This window comes from Anabas testudineus, chromosome 14 (assembly GCF_900324465.2).
Source record: "Anabas testudineus chromosome 14, fAnaTes1.2, whole genome shotgun sequence".
Taxonomy (NCBI): Eukaryota; Metazoa; Chordata; class Actinopteri; order Anabantiformes; family Anabantidae; genus Anabas; species Anabas testudineus.
Genome location: NC_046623.1, coordinates 16,802,093 through 16,828,102, shown reverse-complemented (window position 1 = coordinate 16,828,102; position 26,010 = coordinate 16,802,093). Strand labels below are relative to the sequence as shown.

The window sequence follows — 26,010 nt, the reverse complement described above, 5'->3', positions numbered from 1 at the left end:
TGTGCATATTCTGAATAGTAATTCTGCCAGTAAACAAATGCATTGAATGTAGCTCCAGGTAAAGGCTCAGTACAGTCTGCAAATCCAGACGTTTCCAGAGTTGCCTGAGAAGAGTGTGTAGTATGTCTTGAATTGCCTTTAATTCAACAAGTCACAGAACTGTGTTGGGAAACAAGAACCAGTGTTCTAAACACTGAATGCTCTACTGATACTTACTACTATTTTGTAACCTGACAGGTATATACGTTTTAGAATTCAAAACACTGTGCTTTCTGCTTCCTTTGTTGCACAAAGTATTCAAGCTGATACAGCAACTACTGTACTGAAACAGTTTGTTATTGTATAACTCAATGAAAGTTCCTGGATGATACATTCAACTTGTCAAATCTTATTTAACCACAGGCATCACTTTGTGGCTCAATAGCAGGAATATTAGGAAACATCGGAGCAGCCAAATGCAACAACTGGAAACAGTCCAACAATTGGACAAAAAAAACATTATGAAATTATGACACAGGCAAGTCTGGAAAGAAGAGAATTGGGCGGCAGGTAAAAAATAGACGGAGTATAGAGGGATAAAGAAGTAGAAGTGGGGACTAGGATGGCTGAGAGCACATCTGCATAAAACCATCCAACCAAAATGAGTGGAGTCATCAACAGTCAAAAATAGTCCAAACCAGCAGAGATCCCCTTCTTACAGCTAAAACACAAGTCCTTCAGCTCTCACTGCTCAGTTCAGAGAAAGAATGTGTGTGTGTGTCTGTGCAGGAACACACATTAACACCCACACCTATGCATACACATACGCACAATTACCACTCCCCAGCCAGTGTGTTGGAAACTTTGTTGGAAGAAGCCTGTCACCAAATTAAAAGAGAAGGATATGTGCTTGGGGTGCTGATGAGTCGTCGTGTTGTGAGGCACACTCATTTGTAAACAGCTAAAGTCCCTCTCTGTCTCCCTCTCACTTGCCTACCATCATTCCCTAAACTATGTTCAAACAAGTAGTTTAAATGGGCACTGCACAGTATGAGGTACCATTTACAGTTACAAGCTCGGCACCATCGTATCAGAGGCATACGAGGTTTCCAATTAGGTTTGATGAAGGCGTTTTTGGTTGTTGGTCCCCTTGGAAGAGAAACTATAGATGACAAGCTAGCAATCTTGTGTGTAGTAGTGTCAGCATTAAGGACATCCTCTCAACAATAATACAAGCAGAGTGCAGCTTCAGTACTTTCCCAAGTCACCTTATGTACGGCATTGCTCTTTCTAAATGTGACAAGTGGAAAATGAGGCACATGTGTGTCTTTGTTCTCTTCCTTCAGAAGAAAAGGCTAAAATATTGTTTTCTTCTTACCGAAAATGTGGTACAGTGTATTTGTACTCACAAAAAGTTGTAACTGTAAGATTAAGATGGCATTTAAGATAAAATAGAGCAGGTTTACAGGTAGACTAACAGAAGGAAAAATTATTTAAGCTCATATATTCTTTTCAGATATAGAAAGGCCTATTCTGTATTAGGTGTTTGTGGATTCATCAATATTTGCCCACATTCCTTTTTGGCCAGAAAGGGTTAAAGCATTGCAGAATAGGAATATGTTATTTGCCGATCATTGCTGGCACTCTAATTTCAGAGGTCAAGGCAACATCCTCTCACAGGTCTGTACCAAGTCATTAGGGACAGTAGGTCCATAATTTCAGGTTCACTAGAAAGTTGAAGACAAGCAGAACACATGTGCACCTGACGCCTGCCTATTATAAACACTCTTATTCTTGCACAAAGCATTTATATGTCCCTGCCAAGACGCGCCATTGATGGACAGGCTGAGGGAAAATGAGCAGTGTTGTTGCCTCTTTGATGGACAGTTTGGATTTGATAATAACTGTGATGCCAACTGTACTGTCATCAGTAAAGTGAAGGGAGACCTGTGTAGCTGGCCTGTTGTCACCTTGTCAAACCTGCTGAAAAACAGGTTTAATTACTTTGCCCCCATCCTGGTTCCCTTTAACCTTTAACAATTTGATGGGACAGCTTTAAAGCAAAAAGATGTTTCTCATCCCATTCCACATCTCTTCCACATTATTTTGACAAAGCTTGGTTCTAGTTCCTGTTGGTGTTCTTCTTTTCTTAGTTTTCCTTTTCAGTTCTTTTGTAAATTCTAACAAACTTATAAACAAACTTTTATCGTCATAGTACAAGAATTGTGCAATTCTTACAAAATCTGCAATGCAGAAGTGGCTTCTGCATGTATCATCCACCAAGCTGGTCCATTATCTGACTACCTTACAGTGAAGCCTTTGTGTATTCCTGTAGACGCACTGTCACCGATCTGGTTGTAACAGGCTGCTGCTCAACAAATGGCCTGTGTCTGGGTACAAGACATTTTGCAAAGTGGCTTTGGATCTGTGCGTACCCTAGCCTTGAGTATAGAAAGCTTCATGTCTCATTCTTTAGAGGACAGTGTAGATCACTGGAGAAGATAATAATGCAGGTGAACAACAACGATGGCGTATGGAAATTTTCAAGGCAGGTACTGTTACCAGAAGCACATTGATGAGAGTACGAGGCCTCTTCTAAACGTTAATGTTACTGTTTACTGCCTTCATTGCTTGATCTCGAGTTCACCAAAGCTCATAATCTGCCTTCTTCGCTTGTTATGCTCTATTTCTCTTTATACACCAGCACCAGCTGTGGACCTTCCAGCTCAGTTGTACAATTTTATGAAACATCCTTTAACCATCTGTAAATGTTACACAAATCTGGATGCATTTACAATTATCCAGTTGTGCATTTATGTCAATGTAAGTTTCTAAATTTAATTATTTTTTCTGTGATAGTAGATATCAGGATTACCCATTTACCTCACTATTTACTATTAGAACATTTCAAATTATATCTCAGACTTTCTTTAGATTTGTTTGTTAATGAAAATCTGGGTTAGTAAAAACTGAAATGCATTAAAGCCTTAAAAACCTGTTTACTCTTCAGCACCATGGACAGCGCACATTAGTACAAGTACAAATAGGACATGGTGAAGTTATGAGTTTGCATTGCACTGTGACAATGAGCTCATTTGATGACAATCAGATATTAATCATTTACATGAACCTGTGATGAAGTTACCAATAATACAAATCTGATGATTTTGTGGAGAAAATCCCTTAAATCACCTTCTTTTTCCCGTGTGCCATATCAATGGTGTCCTAAGAAACAGTTTTATCCAATAAAACAAATGGTCTGTAACATTTATTTGAATTTGCCTAATTCATTTTCTCTGGGTGAACAAAATCAGCTGAGAGTATATTTGGAACCGGACGGAGGTTTTTACTTTTACCAAGGGAAATACCGTAAATTGGATGGGAAGGATTATGTTGAAAATAATCAAATTCTGAGTATATCCTCGTACAATAATAAAGCACAAATTCTTGGGACCCAGTGCAGGCCCAGTTATGTATAGTTCATAGCAGCTGATGAACAAACTTATAATGATAGAGACTGTAGAGCAGGGGTGTCAAACTCATTTTAGTTCAGGGGCCACATACAGTACAGTATAATTTGATGTCAAGTGGGCGGCTGGACCATTAAAATCGAGGTAAAGCTCATCATAGCTATAAATAACAATAAATTCATGTTTTCCCCTTTGTTTTAGTGGAAAGAAGTACAATTACATTAGGATATATTTTTTTAATTTAATGAACTATCCTATTACAAAACACGTTATGAAGAAAGTCAGATTTCCCAAGAAAAAGGTGCAGTTTGCTTCAGTTTATCATTTACATGTGTGCATTACAACTGATCACAGTGATTGCACAAAAGGCACAAAAGGTATTTAGATTTGAAAAATATGGTAGCCTATTGCACTTCAACATTAAATTAACTTAACATATAGGAATTATTTTTACTCTACATGTGTAATAATTCTCAAAACTTAAATTGACCCCCCACATCTTACAAACTTAAGTGGTGGCCATTTTAAATGTATAAGATAGAAAGTAACCACCTGGCCTGTAAATATAAGATTTATACATGAAACACTCATAAAAAATACACACATGAACTTTATGACCAAACTCTTTTGTAGTGAAGTTTTCTCCTTCTCCTCTATCTCTTTCAGCTACTCCATGTCTAAAACACCCTAGCGCCCCTAGCGAACAATTTAGGAATAGTTTATTTTTCAGAAATCCTACTTCATGTCTCATTAGACTGTAGACGATATAGTTGAAGAGCTAGAATTAGCGTAAACGTTGTTGTCCAAATGTAAAACGTATGGATATCAATAAATAATGATTTACTCACAACTCTCTATCTCGAGGGTGCAGTTTTGCTCATCCAGCGGATATCTTCTTAGGTCCATCATACAAGCGGCGGTTGTAGTGATCCTGAAAAGACATGACATAATGATATGTTCACTTTCCTGCACAGTGGTAGAATTTGACAGGAGACTGAATGTTTGTTGTTTTCTGTAGGAGAATGACAGAAACCTCAGGCATCTTTTCTTGTATGCGTGCGGAGATGAGTATGTAATAGCATGACTGCGTGAGAATGCAGAGGCTGCTCTGAAGGATAAATCCTCACTGCCTTGCAATTGTACAGAATTATTATTTGCAGTATTCAGAACCAAACTTTAAAGCCCCACCTGAGTAGAGGTTTGGTAAATAGATCTGTCTCAGTTCATTTAGTGTTAAGATCACAGCCACTATCAAAACTAATTTAAGAATGAACTGTGACAATGTGGGTGGAATTTACTGTCACTTATCAAAGCTCAGGAATGTTGATGAGCATTTATAGCACATAACCACGAGTAACTAAACATAACTTAAATCTCCCAAAAAGCAGTTGAAGTTTGAGGTGGTTGTGGCAGTGGGAACTCCACTGGGGATTACAGGGAAGCTAATCCTTGTGTCCCAGTTTTTGCATTGTTTGGATAATCCTGTGGGTCTTCTGTTCGTCCCCACCTGAGATGTGAGTCACTACAGAGATGAAACTCTGTGGGACAGTAATGACAGCAATAGGCCTGAGATTTCAGTGATTTGTAGTCTGCCATAACTCACAGAACATCAACAACATCTCGATATTTCAAGTCAAGATTATTGGATATAATAAATTAAACTTCTACTGTTACTCACTGGAGAAGATCAGAAAAAGCAATGATATGCAAATAGCCATGAACAAACTTATAAGACATACAGCAAAATAGCACAATCCTACTAGGATGGTGACATTTTGCCAAAAACACCATAAAGTGAATATTGTGACGGTGAAAGATGAGACAAATCAGAAGCACTTATCCGTATATCCGTTATTTATTTTTCAATGCAAAGTAGTATGAGAAGTGAATTAGTGTGTATTTTATGAGGATAGCTGCTGCTCCTTTTGTTGTTGGTTGTAAAACTCTTCCAATTCATCCTAACAACTGCTATGTTTTGTTGCCTAGTAATACTTTTAAACTACCTTCCATCTTATGTGTCCAGCGAATTCATTCACAGGTCGAGTAATGCTGCACAGCCAAAACTGAGAGCTGCTGTGATGAGTTGTTGTATTTTTAACCTTGCTTAAGCCTTTATTGGAAATCACCTCTTCACTTTTGTAGCAGCGATCAAAAGTAAGGTGACTGGCAGTAATCACAGATATACTCACTTTTGTTGCATCGATATTGTACTATTTGACTTTTTGTGCATATACGTTTTGGCCCATTTTTCCATCCCTTCTTCATCTGATTTGATTGACAGTGCTTTTCTTTGCAAACATTAGTATTGAGTGTTAAAAGCTGCAGGAACAACAAAAAGGAAAGGGGTTTGTGGGCATTTTCTTTTCTTTTCTTTTTAAAAAATGTTTGTCTCCACCTAGTGTCACAGCATTTTTCATGTTCTTAACCTGCGTCACTTGATAGATAAGTGTTTATGAGGTGCAGCTTCCAGAACAATGAAAATAGGACATATGATTCATCAACAAAGTGATCTTCCTTTTGCAACTCAAGACACTGATGGAATTTAGCGACAGTAGCATTTTGGGAATATATTATTCCATATTATTATAAATTGAACTTTGTGTATATGAAGGAAGTTGTTTTGTGTATGATATGATGATGAGTTTATCAGTAATCATTCAGGTAACAAGTTTCATCAAAGGTGGTACATTTAAATGGCAAATGCATATTACCATTTAGTAGTCTGGAAGGGGATGTAATATTCACCTCCAGCTCCTGAAGAGCTGTAAATCAACATTACCTGACTCTGAGCATGATGTGGAGAAAAAAAAAAGATCAATAAGGCTGTAGATTATTATCTTCATTTCAATGGGGATGGCCCCTGGGTGATTGTCTCTGCTATACAACAGCATTGAGATAGAGGAGAATAAATATGACAGAAGGAGGCTTAACTCTTTTACATTGTCTCTTGCAGACTCTACTTGACAAACATGTCAGCCAGCTGGGCTAAGTATTTATGTCACTTCATTGTCTTTCAAATTTAGCAGGATAACACTATCTGTAACACATCTTTTAAATTTGTGCTTTAGTAATGAAATGAGCCAAACACCAGCTATTAAATAGTCTAAAATAGTCGGCTTAGCTTAGACACCTAGCTTGTCTTTATTTCTTAGGCTCTCATTCAAATGTAACTGCGAATACTTTAGCAAAGGGAACTGGCAACAACTCCACGATCTTTATCATTTTACTTGAAATTCTATTCTAACTTTAGCCACATGCTTCGACATGGCTCGTGCAAAACAAAGCATCTTAAATCTAGAATACTGATTGCTTTTTATGGATGCAAACAGTAGTGCTGAAGGAGCTATGGGCTTCTTTTATGCCCTTATCATATTTATAGGCACAGTACATATCAGCATTATAGCCTTTAGACTTGTAATCACTATCAGAACAAATAGAGAGGGATGGATAATAAAGCATAATAACAGCAGCCAAACACGAGTCACTAGATAAGGTTATGTTGTCCATCAGACGTTGAGAAGGGAACATAAGGACGAGGTGTGAGTAATAGGCTGCCATTCTTTCCCTGGCACTGGTCTTGTGTGAGAACTTGACTCCCACTGAGGGAGTTGCCACAGAGCAGCACAGCATGGTGGGTAATCGTCTAAGCACACCTGACAACACAGATAAATTTGTGCCAGAGGAGTGGCTCATCTCGAGGCCAATCTTGTGTGTTTCACAGCTGAGATAATAACCCGATGTGTGTCTCTGTGCATTTCTCTGTCTCTCTCTCTTTTGCCCACTCTTACTAGTCCAGTCTTCAGACCAACAGCAGCTGCAATGCCAATCATTTCATCTCATGATCTATGCATTTCTGAATTCCAAGCCCTCCAAGATTCATGCTGTTGCATATTCATATTACAACCAACCACTTAAAATAATTTACAGCATGTGATGTGGTTGGAGCAGTGATGCAGCAGCACAGCTCTCATGATCAGCTTTCTATCATTTTGGTATATTCCTTTTGGAGAGGCATCAATTTCTGTTTGTTCATCATCTGTATCTTCACACTCTCCACAGGTGCCATGTGGTGCACAGATGGGACCACACCTATCCAAATTACAACAGTCCTTGTGGAATACACAATATTTTTCAGGTTAAACTAAAATCAACACAAACCGGTGTAAAGAATATGCTCAAACTTAAATACTGTGGCTCATTAACACACAGTTATACTTAAATATTTCTAAATGTACTAGTGTATAAAATACTCCAGAATTTAGAGCAAGTTCTCAATAAAACAGAATCATAACCAGAAATAATATGTTCACGTGTGATTCAGTAAATGTAAATATGTTGAAGTAAATCACGCAGTAAACATGAAAATGATTTCTTTGTGTCTGCATTGTGATTGAAGGATCACAAGCTGGAGAACAAAGATCTAAGATGAGAAGAAAAACACTTCACTTCCTCCATACAACACCTAAATATGAATAAACTTTCATTGTTACATCTGAGTGCTGTTTCTCTGCATCGTCTCCCTCTCTTTTAATCTGCCTGTTCTACTTGTTTATGTTATTTAAGTTGTGTATATTCTGGATTTGTAAGGTGGTGGAATAAATAATCATAAGTGTTTGACACTGGTTTGGGTTTTGCTTTACCATAGAAGAGAACAAAAGCTACATCAGATTCTGAAGATAGAGTTAAAAATGTGCATCAATTGAGAAGACAATAATGATTATCATGATTGTCATTAAATGGCTTTGAAAGTCTGTTTCTTGCAGTCAAATGCTACAGACAAATAATCGTCCTTCTCACTAGTAGAAATTGGACATTTGTTTAATGACCATATGTTTACATTCACTGCAGTCACACTGATTTCTATTCACTAAACTTTGATAATGTCCCTAAATAGTTTTTACTGATAATACTTTACTAACAGCCGTATTTGTGGCACTTTAAAAATCCACATTCACATCCACACAGAGTGCAGCAAGGCCGAAGAGACCACAAGGGTGGAGTGATAAAAAGAAAAAAGATTAGAGGACGGAGGATGTCAGGTTAGACGGAGAGGGGACGATCACAACGGCACCTTTTAATAGCTACAGAGGGGTTTAAAGTGAATAGTTCTCACATTAACATGTTTTATATTACACTACTTCAGGGATTTCCTCCCCCAGAGTGTGGAGAGAAGGTTGTTTGACCTTAAGTGGTTTAGAAAGATTCTTCTTTTCTAGCAGTCGTGTCACCTGTCTTTGTCAGCATTTATTTCTCTCTGATGGATTTGCTCCTCCTGATGGGGCTCTGTGGCTTCTAAGTGTTTAACCAAGGAGTAAATTGCCGGTTACTTTCTGGCAACTTTCTGATCTCTGTGTCAAGATGGAGTCAGTGGCGTAGAACCAAAAGCAAGAGCCTCTGGCAGAGTCTTTGAAGAGACTGTGTAGGAAAAGTAAAGGTTGTGCATGTTTGCGTGGGCAATTGTGATGTATTTTTGTAGCTGTCTGGCTTCCTGTTTACCCTCACATACCATCCCACTTCTCCCATCCATTAAAAGATGCACAGCCGCTTTTCTTGCTCAGTCTTAGTATAGTCTTTGGTTGCTTGGTTACTGCCTCAGGAAACTGCCAACCACACCAACTGAGCCCCATATGTTGCATCACCTGCAGTGCCCCCTCCATATTTACCAGACGCTGCTCGAAGACTCTGCTCCCAGATGGATTAAACTTGTGAGGTCAAATCAGGGCCAAGTAGCCTTAAGGGTTTCCAGCAGTCCTTGGGATTCAGGTCAAATAATGGCTGACTGTTGGTCACAAACTTGGAGCAGACATTTGTGCAGTGTAAATAAATAACAACAATAAATCCATTAGTTTTAAGTCTAAATGATATGTTTGGTAACAGGATGTGCAGCAGTATTTACTTGACTGTTCCAGAGAAAATCAATTAATCAATCAGGGGTGTTTACTGGTATGTTACCTACATTAGCAACGACTAGTACTACTTTCTGTAAGCTAGTAGTTTACAAAGTTGATTACAGTAGTATTCAGGAAAAGTCCATCAGTCCCTATCACAAACAGTTCAAACAGTTCACTGTCGTGACTGAATGATTGAATGATGCACAATCACTTTTTTAACAAACAATAAAGATAAAATTTTAGTCTCATAAATGGAATAAAGGACCTGTTCAGTGTGCTACTTTTATAAAGAATCTGAATGCTTCTCTCTCTTCGCCTGCAGCTTTCACCCAGAGACACAATGTGCTTTATGCCAGAGCTGCATTATTTGATATTTAAGATAATGATAGCATTTGGAGAGCACTAATCTCCCATAGCCAGCTGCTTCCCACCTACAGCCTACCAACAAAACATAGGGTGGAGGAAGCTCACAGAAAATCACTTTAACACTAAATACATATTTAACAGAAAGAAGGAGTGGAAAGGAAACCTAAGCACACCCAATAGAAATGCTCTGGAATGACCTAATGACAGGTGTTTACACCAAACAGCCTAAGAAAACCAGACGTGTAAGGAAGAATAATCCAGGGGTTCATATTTCTTTACCACCATCTATGTGCATATTCAATGGGGCACTTACAATAATTGTTTTATTGTTAGTTGAAGCACATTGTGTTTGTTTGTAGTTGAGTTTCAGATGAATATCAGATCCCATTTGTCAAATATTTTTCACCTGATATTGATTATTGAAATCACATTTTAGTTTTGTATGCAAATTTCAAAGAAGAACAAGAAAAGCTCTTTATTCGCACAGACTTTGTTTGCTTAGTCATCCTAGTCAGTTCAACAAAGGATATTCGGGTCTGTCCTGAAGCTAATAATACAGAGGAACAACAAAGCCAAGATTCTCCTTTAGATGTGAATTTTCTGGCCTCACCTGTGTGAGAGAGATTATCATTTTCATGTAATTAGATTCAGCACATTGTGTTTGAGCCATTTTTGATGTTGGTTGTGGTTTTCTTTTGCATTATTATCACACTTCCCTACTGCTTTTTGTGGTGTTTTTCACAGCACAGAAATTGCCTTTAATTTTTAGATTCAGGTTTGAAGCTTGATATGAGCGATTTTGTGGAGGAAGAAACTATTTATCTGTTAAAAGATATACATGGAGTCAGTGATTGAATATGAACCTATAGGAAAAAGGTTGTGGATATTTGCTTGTTACCATCATAATGAATGCGTTGGCATAACTTGGCACTTCAGTGGAAAATACACTGACTGTTTGTGTGAATATTCATCAGCTGTTTGCACATTCTCTGAGTGTGGCTTTCTCTATTATTAGCATCTATGAGCTTGCTGCATCCAATTACATTTCCAATAAGCAGCCTCAGTGAGGAGCCTCTTCTTTCCACAATGCATCACAGTGTTTGTGTGATAATGTGGCCACTCTTTGCTTATTAAAGTCTGCATATTGTATTTCTGTAAGAAGTGAACTGTTCAGTGACTTTCTGATGACCAAACTGAAGTGTATTTTGTAAATAGTAGTCAGTTTTCAGTAAATCCTCTTTGGTTGCTTAATGAAAAAAGAATGTATGCTCATAAGGTAACAGTAAATCTTTGCAGTAAATGAAAAGATAATATTTGAACATATTATTCTTATTATATTAGCTTTTCTTGCAGGTGACTTGATGCTCATCATCGAGCTACAGCACAGGTTGTAACTATTCGTTGGTAAATCGCAGTTTATCCATCTGCCTAGCACTTCTGTGCAGCCTCTCCGCTGTCTGTCTGGCAACCTCACAGTGATGACAAGCTTCCAGGAAGCCACTGTGTCTGGCTGCTGCTGCTGCTGCTGCTGCTGCTGTTGTTGATCCACAAGTAGTTCAAACATGTAACAACTTGTACAATCACAAATTGTCATTTTTCCGTTCCTGTTTGTGAATGGAATAAACAAACAAGACACCGCATGTCATTTAGTGATATTTAGAATTGCTGTTATGTGCATTTTGAGCCACACGAGCAGTTTCCCCCGATTCTAGTCTGTTTTCAAGACGCTCATCTGATGCATTCCCCAAAATGTCAACCAATTAACACTTTGTCCCTGAGTTAGTACACTGAATCTAATCAGTAATTTAGTATATTTTTATTTATATATTTATTTTCGAAATGTCAGAGTATAAGAGTTATCATTCAAACGATTCCCATTATACCTGTAATTCATATTTAATTTTCTGTGGTACATAGTTTTATCTCTTGCTTCTGCAATGGCCCAAATGTCGTCACAGGGACCATAAAATGTTCATGTAGCCTAATCAAATTTATTGTCTTAATAAATTAAATGACTGCCTACATTTTATTAGGCTTTAAGGGGATAATAATAATATACAGTATTTGCATGTGCTGCATGGATTTATAAGCACTCATTGACATGCGCAAGGTCCCATGACCCAATTTAGGATTTGTAAAAATCTGGTCATCCTACTTACATGATATTGAGTGTCAAGGGTGATGGATTTCTTCTCCCAGTTTCAATCTAATCCCACTTCATCCAAAGTAATATCTGCACTGACTTTGTGTCATAACTTCTGCTGTGCATGGGAAATGTCCAAACCCATATTCCAAGTGATTATGGATTTTTCATTTGCATATTGGATTCTGCGGTTTGGTTGATACCACAGAATCCAATATGCAAATCTGTTTTAACTCAAATGACCTGACACAAGGGAGATTTGTTCTGTTTGAGTTCTATTTGTGAGCAACTTGACCCTTGCAATCTGCTGCTGGCTCTCTAGCGGTTTGTGTGATTTGTCCACATGATCATGTTCCAAACAATGAGAACACGGAAAATAAAGTAAGAGAGAAGCTCAATGATCAAACACCATGTTTACTAAATGGATACCAGACATTACAGTAGCACAACATGTCAACTTAATCATAGGAAACTCATTGGCCCTTATAATATTATACCTAGGAGTCTAATTATTCTACAATTGACAAAAGTATAGTGACATTTTTTAAGAACACTTCTCTGAGACTTAAAATCTGACTGTTGCTGGGAGACAATAGTGTTAAGAAGCCAATTAGCTGCATGTTCTGCTGTTTTATTTCTCTCCTAAATGTCTCCATCTGTAAAGAGTCAGACTGTTTTGCCCGTTTCCCTGCTCACAACACTCATCACATCCACCAACCTTTTACCCTTTTGGAATTGCAGCCACCTTCATCTTAAAGTTTGGCAGAGACGTTTCGTTGGTTGACATGAAGGCAGTAACAGAGACATAATGTAGCCTGGTGTAAGAAACCTGAAGAAATGACCACATGCAGAACACTGTAACAATAAAGTGGGTGAGTAATGAAGACAGACAACATTGATGAGGACCAAAGAGAGCAATATTGGCAAGGTTCTTTTTCTAATCTTCCTCCAACACCCCTCTCGCTCCTTCATTGCTATATTTAATTCCACTCTCCCACAGCAGTGCCAATGTGCTGCCATGGTAGCCATTAAGGTGTTATGGTTTTCAATAACTTTTTATAGAGTTTGGGCATCAGAGGCCTATTTGCAAAATGAACTCATGAGGTACTAGTGAGGTGTGAGAAGTGCACTGTCATCATGTTAACTTTGAAAGGGTGAAACTCAGTGGAGTGGTTCAGTCATGTATATAATACAGGGGTTGTTTTTCTGGCAGCAAGAACACAGGTGGGACATGTCATTAATATATAATCAGATATAACTGGATATACAGTAAATGTTCCAGTGTCTCAGCTTGAGGAAAAATTTCCTTAAGGAATCTTTACTTTGCAGGTATTAGTAAGAAAGAGGCTGAATGATGAAAATGTTCATTGTGGAAACACACAATGAACTCATTTGAACAGATTTGTTCTTAAGTGTCACATAGAAGAAATTTAGGGCACTGTTTGACATTCTCTACTCTAATATCTTTAGTCAGTTTGACAGCCTCACATACTAAGCACGTTTTTTAGCATCTGAATTCATGTAGTGTTAACCTTTTTATTGTTGTCACGTTACAGTATTGCTCTAATAGTTTAGAATCTTCTAATGCAACTGGCTGACTGAAGACTTGAAGCTCTGCAGTGCGTATTCAGTCATTTTACGTTTTCTTTTTGCTTTAGTGTTGTTGATTATGCTAGTGTTCAAATCTCGTGGACATGCAGCTTCTCATGAACAATCTGAAATAAGCAATTTGCTACAGTTAAAAGACTTTGGTCCTCAGAAAATAAGAAAAATAAGAGAAACCTAAGATGGAAATATTCATCCATCACACTTAGTCTAAGAAGACAGGCTCTTTTAATTTAGTCCATTAAATCACAAAAATTAGTTTGGAAATATGTCAATGTTCAGTTCATTCGTAAAAGCTTTACACTATACTATAAATATCAAAAATGTTGTATTTTTTTCTCAGTTACTGGGGGGTGGGGTGTATCAGTGGATGCATATGATGGACAATAGAGTTGACAGGCTGAGCAACAGTGAGGGAATGTAGAGAAAAAGTAAACAACCTTGAGCTGCAAACTGTAAAGCTGACAAGCCATGGGCAGTCAGTGTTTTGTTATCAGAGGTACTGAAAAGCAAGAATCACACCAGCAAACTGACTCACAGCTCACACAGCACATGTCTTTACTGCAGGTTGGTTTGTTCCATTCACTAAAACAAAACAATGGGAATTCATTTATCTTGAACTATAAGGCTTTTTACACCTGTACACGTTCTAAATACAGCATGTTTGTATGTGTTTCTGGGTGATTTAATTTATGCAGAGACATAATTAAGAGTTGACTTTCGTGTTGCAGAACAATTTAGTTGGTGATGTGCACATGTCCTGTAAATGAGGACACAAGTAGGTCAACTTCATCAACATAATTCTTGCTCAGGGGCATGTTGCACCTCACATCAGTAGTTTTCTTCATCTAGCTCTAATGAGCTAATTACTGACTCAGTCCAACGTAGCAGGCGTTGACTCGTTGTTATATTAAAGTTAGTAGAACCGTTTTTTTTTCTCCCAGGTTGATTTTATAAATAGAAAGCGCTGGAAAAACTTAGACGAGTTTGACAACATGAAGTGGAAATTACTACAATTTGTGCAGTTAAGTCTGTCCTTGTCTGGTGATGTATTCATCAAGCATGTTGGAGATTTGTGTTGTTTTTTTTACACAGTCAAAAGTGTCTCACCTTAGTCCGTATAGTACGGTACCATCTGGGTGCAGTCGGATCATTCTGTTTTTCACTGTGACACCATGGACAAAGGATTTCTTGTCATTTAGGAAGTAGGTGTCTGGGACCCAGAGCTGGTCAGCCACCCTGTTATCTAAGGTCAGATTGAGGGGAATCTCAGAGTACGACAGCCGCTTGTCCCGCCAGGCCTGCTGGAAGTACATCGTCAAAGTGTAGTCCTGTAAGTGCACAGTGAGGGAGCAAAGGGGGACAGAGAGGGGAAAGGGGGAAGGATACGGAGATGAAAGAGATAGACGAAGTGTGGCCGAGAGAGGGAGGAAGAGAGTCAGATGAAACAGAGGAGGGGTGGGGAGGAAAGAAGAGAGAAGGCATGGTTACTCCAAAAAGAGACCATTTTACACAGCTGCTCAAACCAGACTAGGCTTCAATATTGGATGAACTTCACTTAAAAGCAAATGGAACAGTGGCAGTACAGGCCAAATAACTCTCCGTACAAAGCATTAGGGAATTCCTTCTGTTCATAGGAACATGAGGTCAAGACAGGCAGAGGAAGAGAGCGCGCCACATGCACACTCTCTTACACTGTCTGAGTGGGGAAGAGAGACCGAGACAGATGGTCAGGGTTTGGTGTCTGTGTGTCAGTTTAGGTCTGTTACTATATGATACTGGGGTCTAGCATATTTGCATGGCTTGCTTGGTTGGTTTATTGAGTATGGTTGAGTGTTTGTGTGTGTATGCAACCATTGTGCATACACACAGCAGAGAGAGAGAGAAAGAGGACCACATGTTCCAGACAAATAATAACCTCCAAGCAACCTCAAAAATCTGTTTTACAAAATATCTTCCATATGCTCTATTTGCTTTGACAGTAGCTGTCTTTCTGGGAAGAAGCGCAGTTTGTGAAATGGGCTCACTGCGTTGTACGTGCATAACATATTCACCCATTTACTTCTGTCCGTTCCTCTCTGTAATGGTAGACCATCCTCTCTCATCACATCAAGGCGTGCACAGACTGCACCTAAACTAAGGCACTGTGTATGGCTGCTTTACATAGCAGAGTTAGACATCAAAGTGTTTTACACGTAGAATACATGTTAATAATTTGTCAGGTTGTTTGAAAAGAGCTTATACATGAAACATGATGAAGATGAAGAAGAAGCTTGTGGCATGCAGCTGTGTTACTGGGGAAAATGCGTATATTTATTTTATTTACCCTGTGTTGACCACTAGTTTTGCTATAGAGCTATGTTGAGAAATACTTCACGAGGAAGGAAATGCATTTGTTAGACCTCACGACTAGAGAACCTGAGAACTTCATAATTTATGAACAAGTAGTGGATGTTTTGGATCATTTGCAGTAACATTCCCTGATAGTAAATCTAGGACACGATGAAACAGTAAAAGCAGCAGTCAGATGCTCGTGTAGCTCACGGAGGTAAGATGCCTACAAATCATCCATGAAAAATTAAGTTAAATAAACTTGCTGTCTGAGGGAACTTTTTCTCATGACTGGCACATCCACTTCCTGGCGAAGTGGCTGAACATGCATTTTTGAACATGGCCGTCGGCTACAGATTTGACATCCCCCAGCACCTTGGGAGCTGGGGGTTTGGATATTGACTGGATGGTGTCAGGGAAATGGGACCGGATTTTCCCACTGAAGTCCTTGTTTGACTTAAATAGGTTTTGTCATGTTGTTGTTTGTACCTTATTTTGCTTTGGGTGCTGACAACTCCGAGTTTGAGAATTGGGAAGTAGCACTTCAGCACTGTGATTGGAGTTATGTGAGATTGAAACGGTTTTTTGTATTAACTGTATATACAAACATTGGGATGCCTTATTGAGGCAGAAAGAAAACATCTGAAGGGCTAAGCAGAGGTACGATTAGTAAATTATGTTTGATGACTTGTAGGCAGTTTATTTTTTTCCTTCCCTCCACAAATAACTGCAGCATTCTAGGATCTGGGTGGCATTACACTTGCACCAATGGATTCTTGGCTGCACGTGCTGCCTTCCCAACACTTCCATCCCTGGTTGGTGGTTATGTAACAGCTCTCATTCCGCTCTTTTGGTGTGCACTACAACACGTGTGGCTGAAGAGATGCTTGTTGTCATGTCGTCCTCCTGTGCTATATTCTTTGTGAGGCTTTACGTCGATAGATGAAACATCACAGAGGCTTTTCTAATTTTCTTCCTTGTGGGCACAAACACACACATACAGTATTGCTTCTTTTCCTATTAGAAGTGGGGACACATTTCTCAGTACATCTCTTCTATTGACACAACAAATTAAGAAATAATACATGTATCTTTTATGTCTTCTATGTTTCTGCTTCTGTGCATCCGTCATTTTGTGCATGTGCATCTACATACTGTAGGCATTTATGTTTGTGTGTGTATATTCTTGTGCTTTCACCTGTCACTGCCAACTAGAGTCCACTGCAGTGTGTAACAGCCACGATTAGATAACAAGAGTCATTAATAAAAGTCATCACTCCATATGACATTTACACATTTGATCCAGACTTCACTATTTCAATCTGAAGTTCTCTGAAGACGCTGTGAAAACTGCCAGTCACAGTGAGGAGTAAGGAGGCTGCTGTGTAACATGGGCTATACCTGTTTAACTGAACAAATGTTTCCATTGTCATCCCTGAGAGCCTATTATTGCAGGCCTATCTACTTGAGGAAGTTATTGTTTGCTTGGTGGGATGGGTCCTGTGAAGGTGCCACTGTGGCTGTTTACTGTGAACATAAAGCTCTCCTCCAAGACATCTATAGTGTGCCTCTCTCTTTCTCTCTGTTTGGGAGGAGGAGGTTGTAAATCACCAGAAAAACTGCAGCGGCTGTGTGTATGTAAGTGCAATGGGGGGGCTGTCATAACAACAGTCATAATGAGCGTCAGTACATAAACTGTGTTGGAGGTAGAGAGAGAGAGAGAGATGGACAGAGAGTGATACAGGAGAGTGATGTTGCAAAATATGCTGAAGTGGCAAGCTGCCAAGGAGAGGACAATGCAAAGTGCTCATTATATTCTCACCCTCGAAGCTACAGCAGAATGTGAGAATCCATTACAGCTAATAACTAATATCCAGTTCCACAGCACACTTCCTACTGGGTTAATATGTTTCCTCATTTGGAGGTTTTCTTACAGAACTTGCTAAACACCAAAGATATTAAATAACAATCGGTCAAATAATCAGGCAATCTTTCTACAGCACGATGAGTGGTTTGTTTCAGTTCTAAAATTGTTCAAAGTAAATGAATTAATGACTTGTAAAGTAAAAAATCTCCCTTCTAACCAACTGTACAGTCAGCATTTAAACACATTCAAATAGATTTTAGTTTTCTTCATCTGTATGAAGAACAGTGGATACTACTGCACACACTGACATGCATGTCATCATCAGAAGTCTGCATGGGTGTTTCCCACTTCCAAGAGTGAATCTGTATCATTTCAATAGTGACTCGGCTCACCTGACTCGCTGCCGTACTGAGGGCGAGGTGCCGTCATCACCACTCTGCAGAGCTTGTAGCTATCTTGTCAAGTGAAAGGCCAATAGACGAGACCACAACGGCAGCATGTATTGAAGTACTGTGACCTGTTCGTCATCTAATTATAACCACATGACAAGTACCAGTCATAATAACCAGCAATATATAAAGACATAGAAAGGCAATTTGTGCTGAATAAAAGTGCTGGTTAGGACTAAATAATAGTCGTTCATATGTTTAAAGCTCTTTAGGCAGTGAAATGGGAAAAGTTTTGACCGAGTTGCTTCCAAAAGTTTGTGTTTCATCATTGTGAGGGCACATTGTACAGTCGGAGTCGCTCTGTGGGCAGATTTCTCAGACACAGGCAAATGTTCCAAACCATTTTATATCGACACTATATGTTGGTCAGTCAGTCCCTCAGGCAGAAACATTGTACCAGATCTCATTTTGACTTTTCATCCCAGTGTATATTTCCCATGTATATACCAATGTGAGCCTGATCTGATTTGATTACAACCTTATGAAATTGTGTTTCTATAAAATTCCATAGTCACAGCAAATAGGTTTTGTGGGAAGCAGAATTGCAGCTGGATTACATTTACATTGCATTTTCTAGAAATGCAATAAGAACACAATAAGTTGTTCATTAACTGTACACACTTGGGGAGTCACACATACTGTAGGTTGATGTTGATACAAAGGGTTTCTGCCAAAACATGTACAGTGTTAGAGTAAAACATCTACTTTTAGTCTGATTTAAATAAGATTTTTTATTTTTTTTTGCAGTTTAGTTTAGTTCTATAAAATGTTGCACAGTGAGACTCGTGGATGCAAGAAGTGTTAGTGACATTAATGAAAAGAATATTACATATAAGTCTGGGAAAAGACTCATCTGCGTCATTAATTATCCTCGAGACAAAAGCGGCCTCTGTGTGTAACATTGCTTTGTCAAGTCTAAAGAATAAAAATAATAAAAAACATCCTAATACTGTGGTTTTTCTGAACAGATCGGCAAAGTTGACAACAACAAAAAAAATTGGAAATCAAAACAAAAAAATAAATAAATACATACAGTAAGTAAACAAAGATGATCCAGCTGCCCACTCTGACCTCGTCAACCCCACTCATCCTCCAAGCTGCCCCGTCCACTAACCCTTCACATCTCATCCACACCCCCGCACCACATGGCTCCTCTTGGACTTAGAACAGCATAAAGAATTCAAATTAGATTTATTTTGTTGGTCTTAATGTTACACAACCAGCTAACAACCTTCCTATTTCTGTCTTTTCATTGGTACAACTTTAGTTTCGTCTTTCGTTTTGATTGCTAATTAGCACTTTCAGTGGAAATGGGATTTCTACTTACTTCTTTTTTTTTTTACGTGCATCGTGGTAACTAATCAAGAAGATATTTTTGTCGCTACCTTCCAAAGCCACACACATAAGCATTTTTTGACAGCTCTGATTTAAGTTAGGATAGGATTAAGAAGAGTAATGGCAATAGATCATGTCTGACTGTCTAATACCTGCAATTCTCAGGCCTGAATGGATTTTCAGAGAGTTCAAGTGGACATTTGTACCTCAGCCTCAAAATGTAATGCCTCTGGTCAAGAAACATTCCTGGTCAGTGTAAAAAGAAAAAGCTTCAACTCTGCACACTACAACCTTATACTTCTTACTCTTTTACATATGAATGGCAGAAGTGAATTAATTCCTGATGACTGATGATGTAATTTAAATATAAAGATGAAGTTAGAGTGGACAAGAAGTGGAAAAAAGTGAGAAGCATGAAAGAAGTTGTGAAACAGCTGATGAGTGATGTGTTATGATAGATGGAGGAAAATCGAGGCTCTAGTCTCAAGAGAAAAGAGAAATGGATCAGAATGAGTAGGACTAAATAGAGAGTCGTGGATATGGATCTCTTTCTTCCCACTACCCCTGAAGCCAGTTTTCCATTTGGGAGTTGTGGAATGTGAGGTGAGTTTGCTGGAAGGGATAGTGGCTGTGTGGGAGGGTTTTAGAGAGGGGTAAATGAAAGGCATTGGCAATCTCAGTAGAGCAGTGATGCAAATTGCTTTTATTCTCACAGCTTTTCACTTCCAGTCTCTGATTTCAGCACCAGCTCTGACCTCCCTCTGCTCTGTTCTCTCCCCTCCTCTTTTATCCCTCTCCTCATCTTCCCCATCCATTGCCTTCTTTCTCTCTTTCATGTTATTTTCTTCTATTTCATTTCCAATTTACCCTCATTCCTTTACACAAATCGCCTTCCATCTACTTATCCCGATAGCACCCACCCCACACCTCTCCTCTGCATTCGCTGCTTATCTTCCCATCATGATCTCAGAGGAACTGTTGCACCTATTTGCAAGCAGTGGGCTAAAAAAAAAAAAAAAGATGCGGAAACATATTGGAGGAGAGTGTGAATGGCTCAGATCATTACTACTAAACAGACCCAGCCGAGGGAGCTGTCTGGAGAACGTGGCAGGTGTTGGATCACTCTCTGAGGTGCTACATGGGTTCTGAAGGGCCTTGTAGAAGATTCAGATTTGAATATCTCCTTTAAGCTCACCAACATGAAACCTGGGAGTATTCATTTCTAAAGATAGCATGTTTTGCATTCAGGAAAAATGCATCTGGACTAGATCATTAACAAAATTCAGGCATTGGTTTTATGCTGAAGGGTTTTCTTATTTGGAAGGAGAGGTATGCTGATTGAAATTATTTAGTGTTTTGACCTTGAAGAGTGGCATGGAATCCTAAAACAGCCTGCCTTTACCTCCGTCCCCTCTTGTCTATTCTTCTTGGTGAAACACCTTTAGTTTGGAGGAAATGTGATCCTTCCACCACTCAACCCTATGTCCATACTCCACTCCATCATCCACCTACTTCAGTTTCTCCAAAAAGCCCTCCAACAACAAGTGGCTTTCAATTTCCTGTCTCATGCCGTCCTTATACCATCAGCGACAGGGTGTGAGGAACCTGGCATAGGCCACAGTATTTTCCAAAGAGGCCTAATAATAAACTTCCCGATCCCCACAGAGCTGAGTGACATATATTCCCCAGTCCCCAGAGATCTGTTTATAGAGTCCTTAGGATTCAGCTCTGTATCTGGAACAGCTTGTGCACTGTGTGTAGTAAATCTGTAACAGGAAAGCATACAGGGGCTGCTGCTGGGGGCCAAGTACATATTTTTTTTAACATAATTGTTAAAAAAAAACCTGACGGACAGATTAAACAAGTATGAAAATCAATTAACAGAACTATACATGACTGAGATACTATAAAAGAAACAATATGCTGTGTAATTTACACCTAGACGTGGAAGGAATTTTAAAATATTTCTTTCAGATTTTGTTGTGATCGAGGCCTGAATTTTATTATCAGTCAAGCTTTGGTTCATTCATGAATAGATCAACCAATGTCTGAACGTGTTTTTGTGTTTTCATTGTTGTGTTTCTAAGGTCTTGAGATTGAATTCAGAGGGTATTATTATATGACCAAAGCTTTCAGACTCAGTCTAATTTTTGTATTTTCCTTCCCTCAGGACAATTTGCTTAGTTTGTGGCATCTGGAAACTAGATGATGGATTTCAATAAAGCCCAGACTCTTGTTTGTTTACTTGTACTTTGTCTAACCTCACTTTCCATCACAGAGCTCCTTTCTCTCTCAGTGTCTCCCACCCCTCCTTACTCTCTCCTTCTCCCTCTATTGTCTTTCATCATTTACTCTGCCCTGGACAAAGCTTTCAAGAGAGCTTGCTGCTGAAGGTGAATCAAATTTAGATGAACCTTTTTTTTTTTTTAACTCATTGCTCTCCCAAAGCAGAGGTTCACAACTTTGCCAGTTGGCAGTTGTGCAGCTTAACTGACTACATACAATTTATTAGAGTCGATTGGTGCATCTGCAGGCTGCTTTGTTCCCCTGGAGAGGAGTAAAGTGGAGTGGCAATTCAGAAAGAGGGGGCTGGGGTTGACAGGGAAGGGAAGAGAGGACAGAACAGGACATAGATTATTAGGGTCCCTTTGAATCCCTGTGGAAGATGAGGGGAAGCTGATGGAGGTTTCAATCTCAGCTGTCATTCACACGAGACGGAAGGTTAGCTGGCCAAATACACAACGAAATGAAATGAGTCTGTCTCTGTGCACGTCATTTGTCCCACTTACTGCCACTTGAGGAGATTGTGAGTGTGTGTAGATGTGTGTGTGTGTGGGGGGGGGGGGGAGCATGGTTCTACACACATAACACATGTACAATGGCAAGAAAAAGTATGTGAACCTTGATCACATACTTGACCTGATTTTCTGTAATAATTTGTCATAAAATGTGATCAGACCTTCATCAAAGTCAAGAGTATTAACAAATACAATGTGCCTAAAGGAAAAACCATAAAAACCTCACAGTGCTAGTGAAAAAAGTATGTGAACTCTTGTGTCAACATGTCAAAACTTTAGAAATTCATCAGTGCACATATAGGAAAACAATCTACAAATGGAGACACTTTGAGACTGTGGGCCGCCAGTCAAAATGACCCCAAGAGCACAACCTCATCAATGAGGTAAAGAAGGGGGCCAACCAGTTATTAGTTCACATACTTTTTCACTATCACTATGAGGTTTTTTATGGTTATTATCAAATATACATTTTACAAATACATTGACCCACTGGAGGAGTCCCCTGCCTCATGCATTATTGAGATGTGGGTAACCGAGAAAGAAGCTGAATGTTATTCAGGGTACCAACAAGCACACACCACATCTGCACATTGTCATCAACGACATAATGCAATATACTGTATAGACATCTGTGGATCAATAAAAAGCCTGAGTGATGACACAAAACTATCGATGCATGTCTGAACCACAAATTCAGGTTATGTGTGTCTTTTTCTTTGCCTGTGTACAGTTGTGTGTGTCCAGATTTCATGGCCTGCGTACACTATCTCCTTGAGCAAGGACACCCTTGAAGAAGCAATATAGCCTCACTGTAGGACTGACCTACAAGAGACACAGGGGTGCTTTAGAAGGGTGTGTGTGTACTCGTATTACAGACGTTAAGGGAACAAACATTTGTTGTACTTTTAAGTTTAAATCTTAGTAATATAATAATAGTTTACATTTTATAGTGCATTTCTTGTGTTGTGCAGGCTACAACAAAATAAAGGAGCCCTTCTCCTCCTCATCATGTTTTGTCGTGTGCATGTGTGAAACAAGTTTGTGTCTGTAAGTATGTGTCTGTCAGCTTTAAAGCATGATATGCTGGATATCAAAAAGAGTAAATATACTGTGCTCTGCACTGAGGAAAGCTACACATGCAAGACAATGAAAAGAAATTTCATCAAGTAAACGACCAACCAGAAAATATGTTTTAGTTTCCATTTAAACTATCAATAACACTGATCTGAAAATGTCAGCCATGTTTTTCTATCATCCATGCTGTGTGAATAATAGCGATGAAACATTTGACTATTTTATATGTAATATCTAAAGTAAGATCTGATATTTACAGAGCTTCTCCAACGTCAACAAAACTGAAATGGAAGTCACACCTGAAAACTAAAGTGATGGCAAAAGTATCACTCTCACCAAGAACAACTTTATCCCTCTTAACGCCGTCCCATTATCAGCTCTCATGTTGCGTTTAGCTGCTGTGAAAAACCAATCCACACCCATCATCTCTCCTGTTTGGCCATTATCATCTTTTTGTATTTTGACAAGCTGTGTTAAAACAGAGTAGTGTCGTGCTGTACGAGCTTCCACCCACTGTGAAATCTGTGTGTTAATGCCAGACATCAGCCAAAGGACAGTGACCAGAACACCGATTATAATGTTATGATGACAAGAAGGAACAGCAGAACCTAGTGAGAAAAACTCTTCAGCTTCTAAGAAACACACACAACAATACATACAAATCAAAACACATTTATAGTTTTTACACAATTCAAATATAAAGACCTTTAAAATGTACTAGTTCTATTTGTATCTTTGTTCATACACTTGACATTATTGACTTCCCACCCCAAAATAGAGCGTTCTAAACGTCTCCCCAGGGTGGACCATTTAAACTGGCAGCCTCATGTAAATGAGAAAACTGGGGTTTATAAAATAGACTGCTTATGATTTTCCAACTTCATAATACATGGATGAGTGCTTCTGCTTGGTTGCACTGTTATGAATCCTCCAAATCTCAACACATTTATGCAATAGTTTGGGCATGTCTGGGCAAAGTGGTGAAACATTATTGATTTTGAAGTGAGAAGACGTAATTACATTCCCTTAGGAAACACCAAACAGGCATTTCCGAAAAATACTTTTTATTCCATTAAAATAAAGTATTGAAACACTAATTATGCAATGTGCAAAACGGCTCCCCTTGAATAGTAAAACACTCAGAACTTCATTAACTTCTTTGGCCTTAATTGACTCATTAGGGTTTGTCATTGTAGATTTTCATCCGATGATAATTCCAGAGCTAATAAATACTGAGCCTTTAAACTTTGTGTTAACAATCATGTTCTCCACGACACAACTGCCTGAGGATCTAAAATGAAGCTACTTGACAACTGTTCATTAATCAACTACCAAGCACGACTACATGAGACTATAAAGATACATCTTCCAGACAAATGTTCACTGTCTGAAATGTCATAAAGAAACTTGCAGGACTGTGGAAGTCAGGACAAGAGCAGGAAAACCAAGACAAAAGTGCAAATCTGCTGGGTAGAAACACCAAGTAACACCCCCATACGTCTGAAAAGGACCTGCTGTCCGGTGTCAGAAGCTGCACTGTTGCCCTGTCCAGTGTTGATGCTCAGGGTGTCATGCAACCTCGTGACATCTGGAAACGTCTTTTTTCAAAGAAATGCTGTGGATTAAGTTTATTTATTAACTTAATGCTACAGAAATCCAATATATTTTAACACCCCCATATATACATCTTAACATGGAAACACATGAAAACTCCCATGAGAGGTATTCACGTCTAACAACATGTTCACAACACAAACGACAGAGCGTTGGGATACGGTAAAGCTGTAGTTCTGGGGATGTGTTGTGTTGAGCACATTTTTCTGCCACAGCCAAACATTTATGATGGTTTCCTGATTATAACATGTAGTTATTAATCAGGAAACCAACACTGAGTGATTATTCATGTCATGTAGGAAACTGACTCTCTGTTTCAGCTTCCACTAGAAACAAGATGACCTTGATTTGCTCTTGCCTGTCTGTCTCTGAACTCCATCAAAGCTTATCTGCATAAAGTTGAGCTTTTCTCAACTTTACCCTGTCGCTTGTCTGTGCTCCTTTTGTCTCTGTTTACCAGAGCGTACTGAGCTTTGTACTGAGCAGCTACACTGGTGGCAGCTGTCCCTACGCCAGTGATCTGTCGTTCATAATAAGGTTCGACCTTCCAACCAATAAGAGAATTTCAATTACTTCTGCTTGATTAGTATGTTTTACAGGATTCTTATTTATTGTAATTTGATAAGTGTGTGGCAGAGTGTACAGAATCGTAAGAGAGCATAATGGAGCAGGAAGAGGGAGGGCTGTATGGGGCAGAGTGGATTGATTTCAAGTTGCATTTAATTGTTTAATTAGTGTAATTATGGTCTTTGGCCACAAGATGCTCTTTGTTTGGGGAAAAAAGATGAAAGACCACATTGTCAGCTGTTGAGCATGGGTGTCTACCTATTCTGTTTGGGCGTTGTGCTGCAGCCAGAGGGACGGGAACATTGAATGTAAAAGAAAAGTGTGGATTCCATTAAATATTAATCAATCAATAAATAAAATGATTTAAACAGCATTAAGGAAAAACAAGTAAACCAGTAGACACAGTTAGACATGTTTATTTTCCTTTGGAGTAACTCAAACAGAACTGGAATACAGATATGTACCAAATAAAACAAAACAAAACAGCTACACATGCAGATACAGATCAGTAGTTCTGTTGT

At 38.9% G+C, this 26,010-nt stretch overlaps 2 protein-coding genes across 3 annotated transcripts in view; one reads left to right on the top strand and one right to left on the bottom strand.

Annotated features, from left to right (window-relative positions):
• Positions 1 to 26,010, top strand: part of gabra6b (gamma-aminobutyric acid type A receptor subunit alpha6b) — an 80,000-nt gene that overhangs the window by 10,361 nt on the left and 43,629 nt on the right. The window lies entirely within an intron of this gene.
• Positions 1 to 26,010, bottom strand: part of LOC113170606 (gamma-aminobutyric acid receptor subunit beta-2) — a 48,289-nt gene that overhangs the window by 12,857 nt on the left and 9,422 nt on the right. For both annotated transcript variants that reach the window (XM_026372753.1, XM_026372754.1), the window contains exons 4-5: positions 14,565 to 14,785; positions 4,298 to 4,380 (exon numbers count right to left, since the gene is read on the bottom strand). In XM_026372753.1, coding sequence (XP_026228538.1) covers positions 4,298 to 4,380; positions 14,565 to 14,785 — 304 coding nt within the window. The remainder of the gene's footprint in view (positions 1 to 4,297; positions 4,381 to 14,564; positions 14,786 to 26,010) is intronic.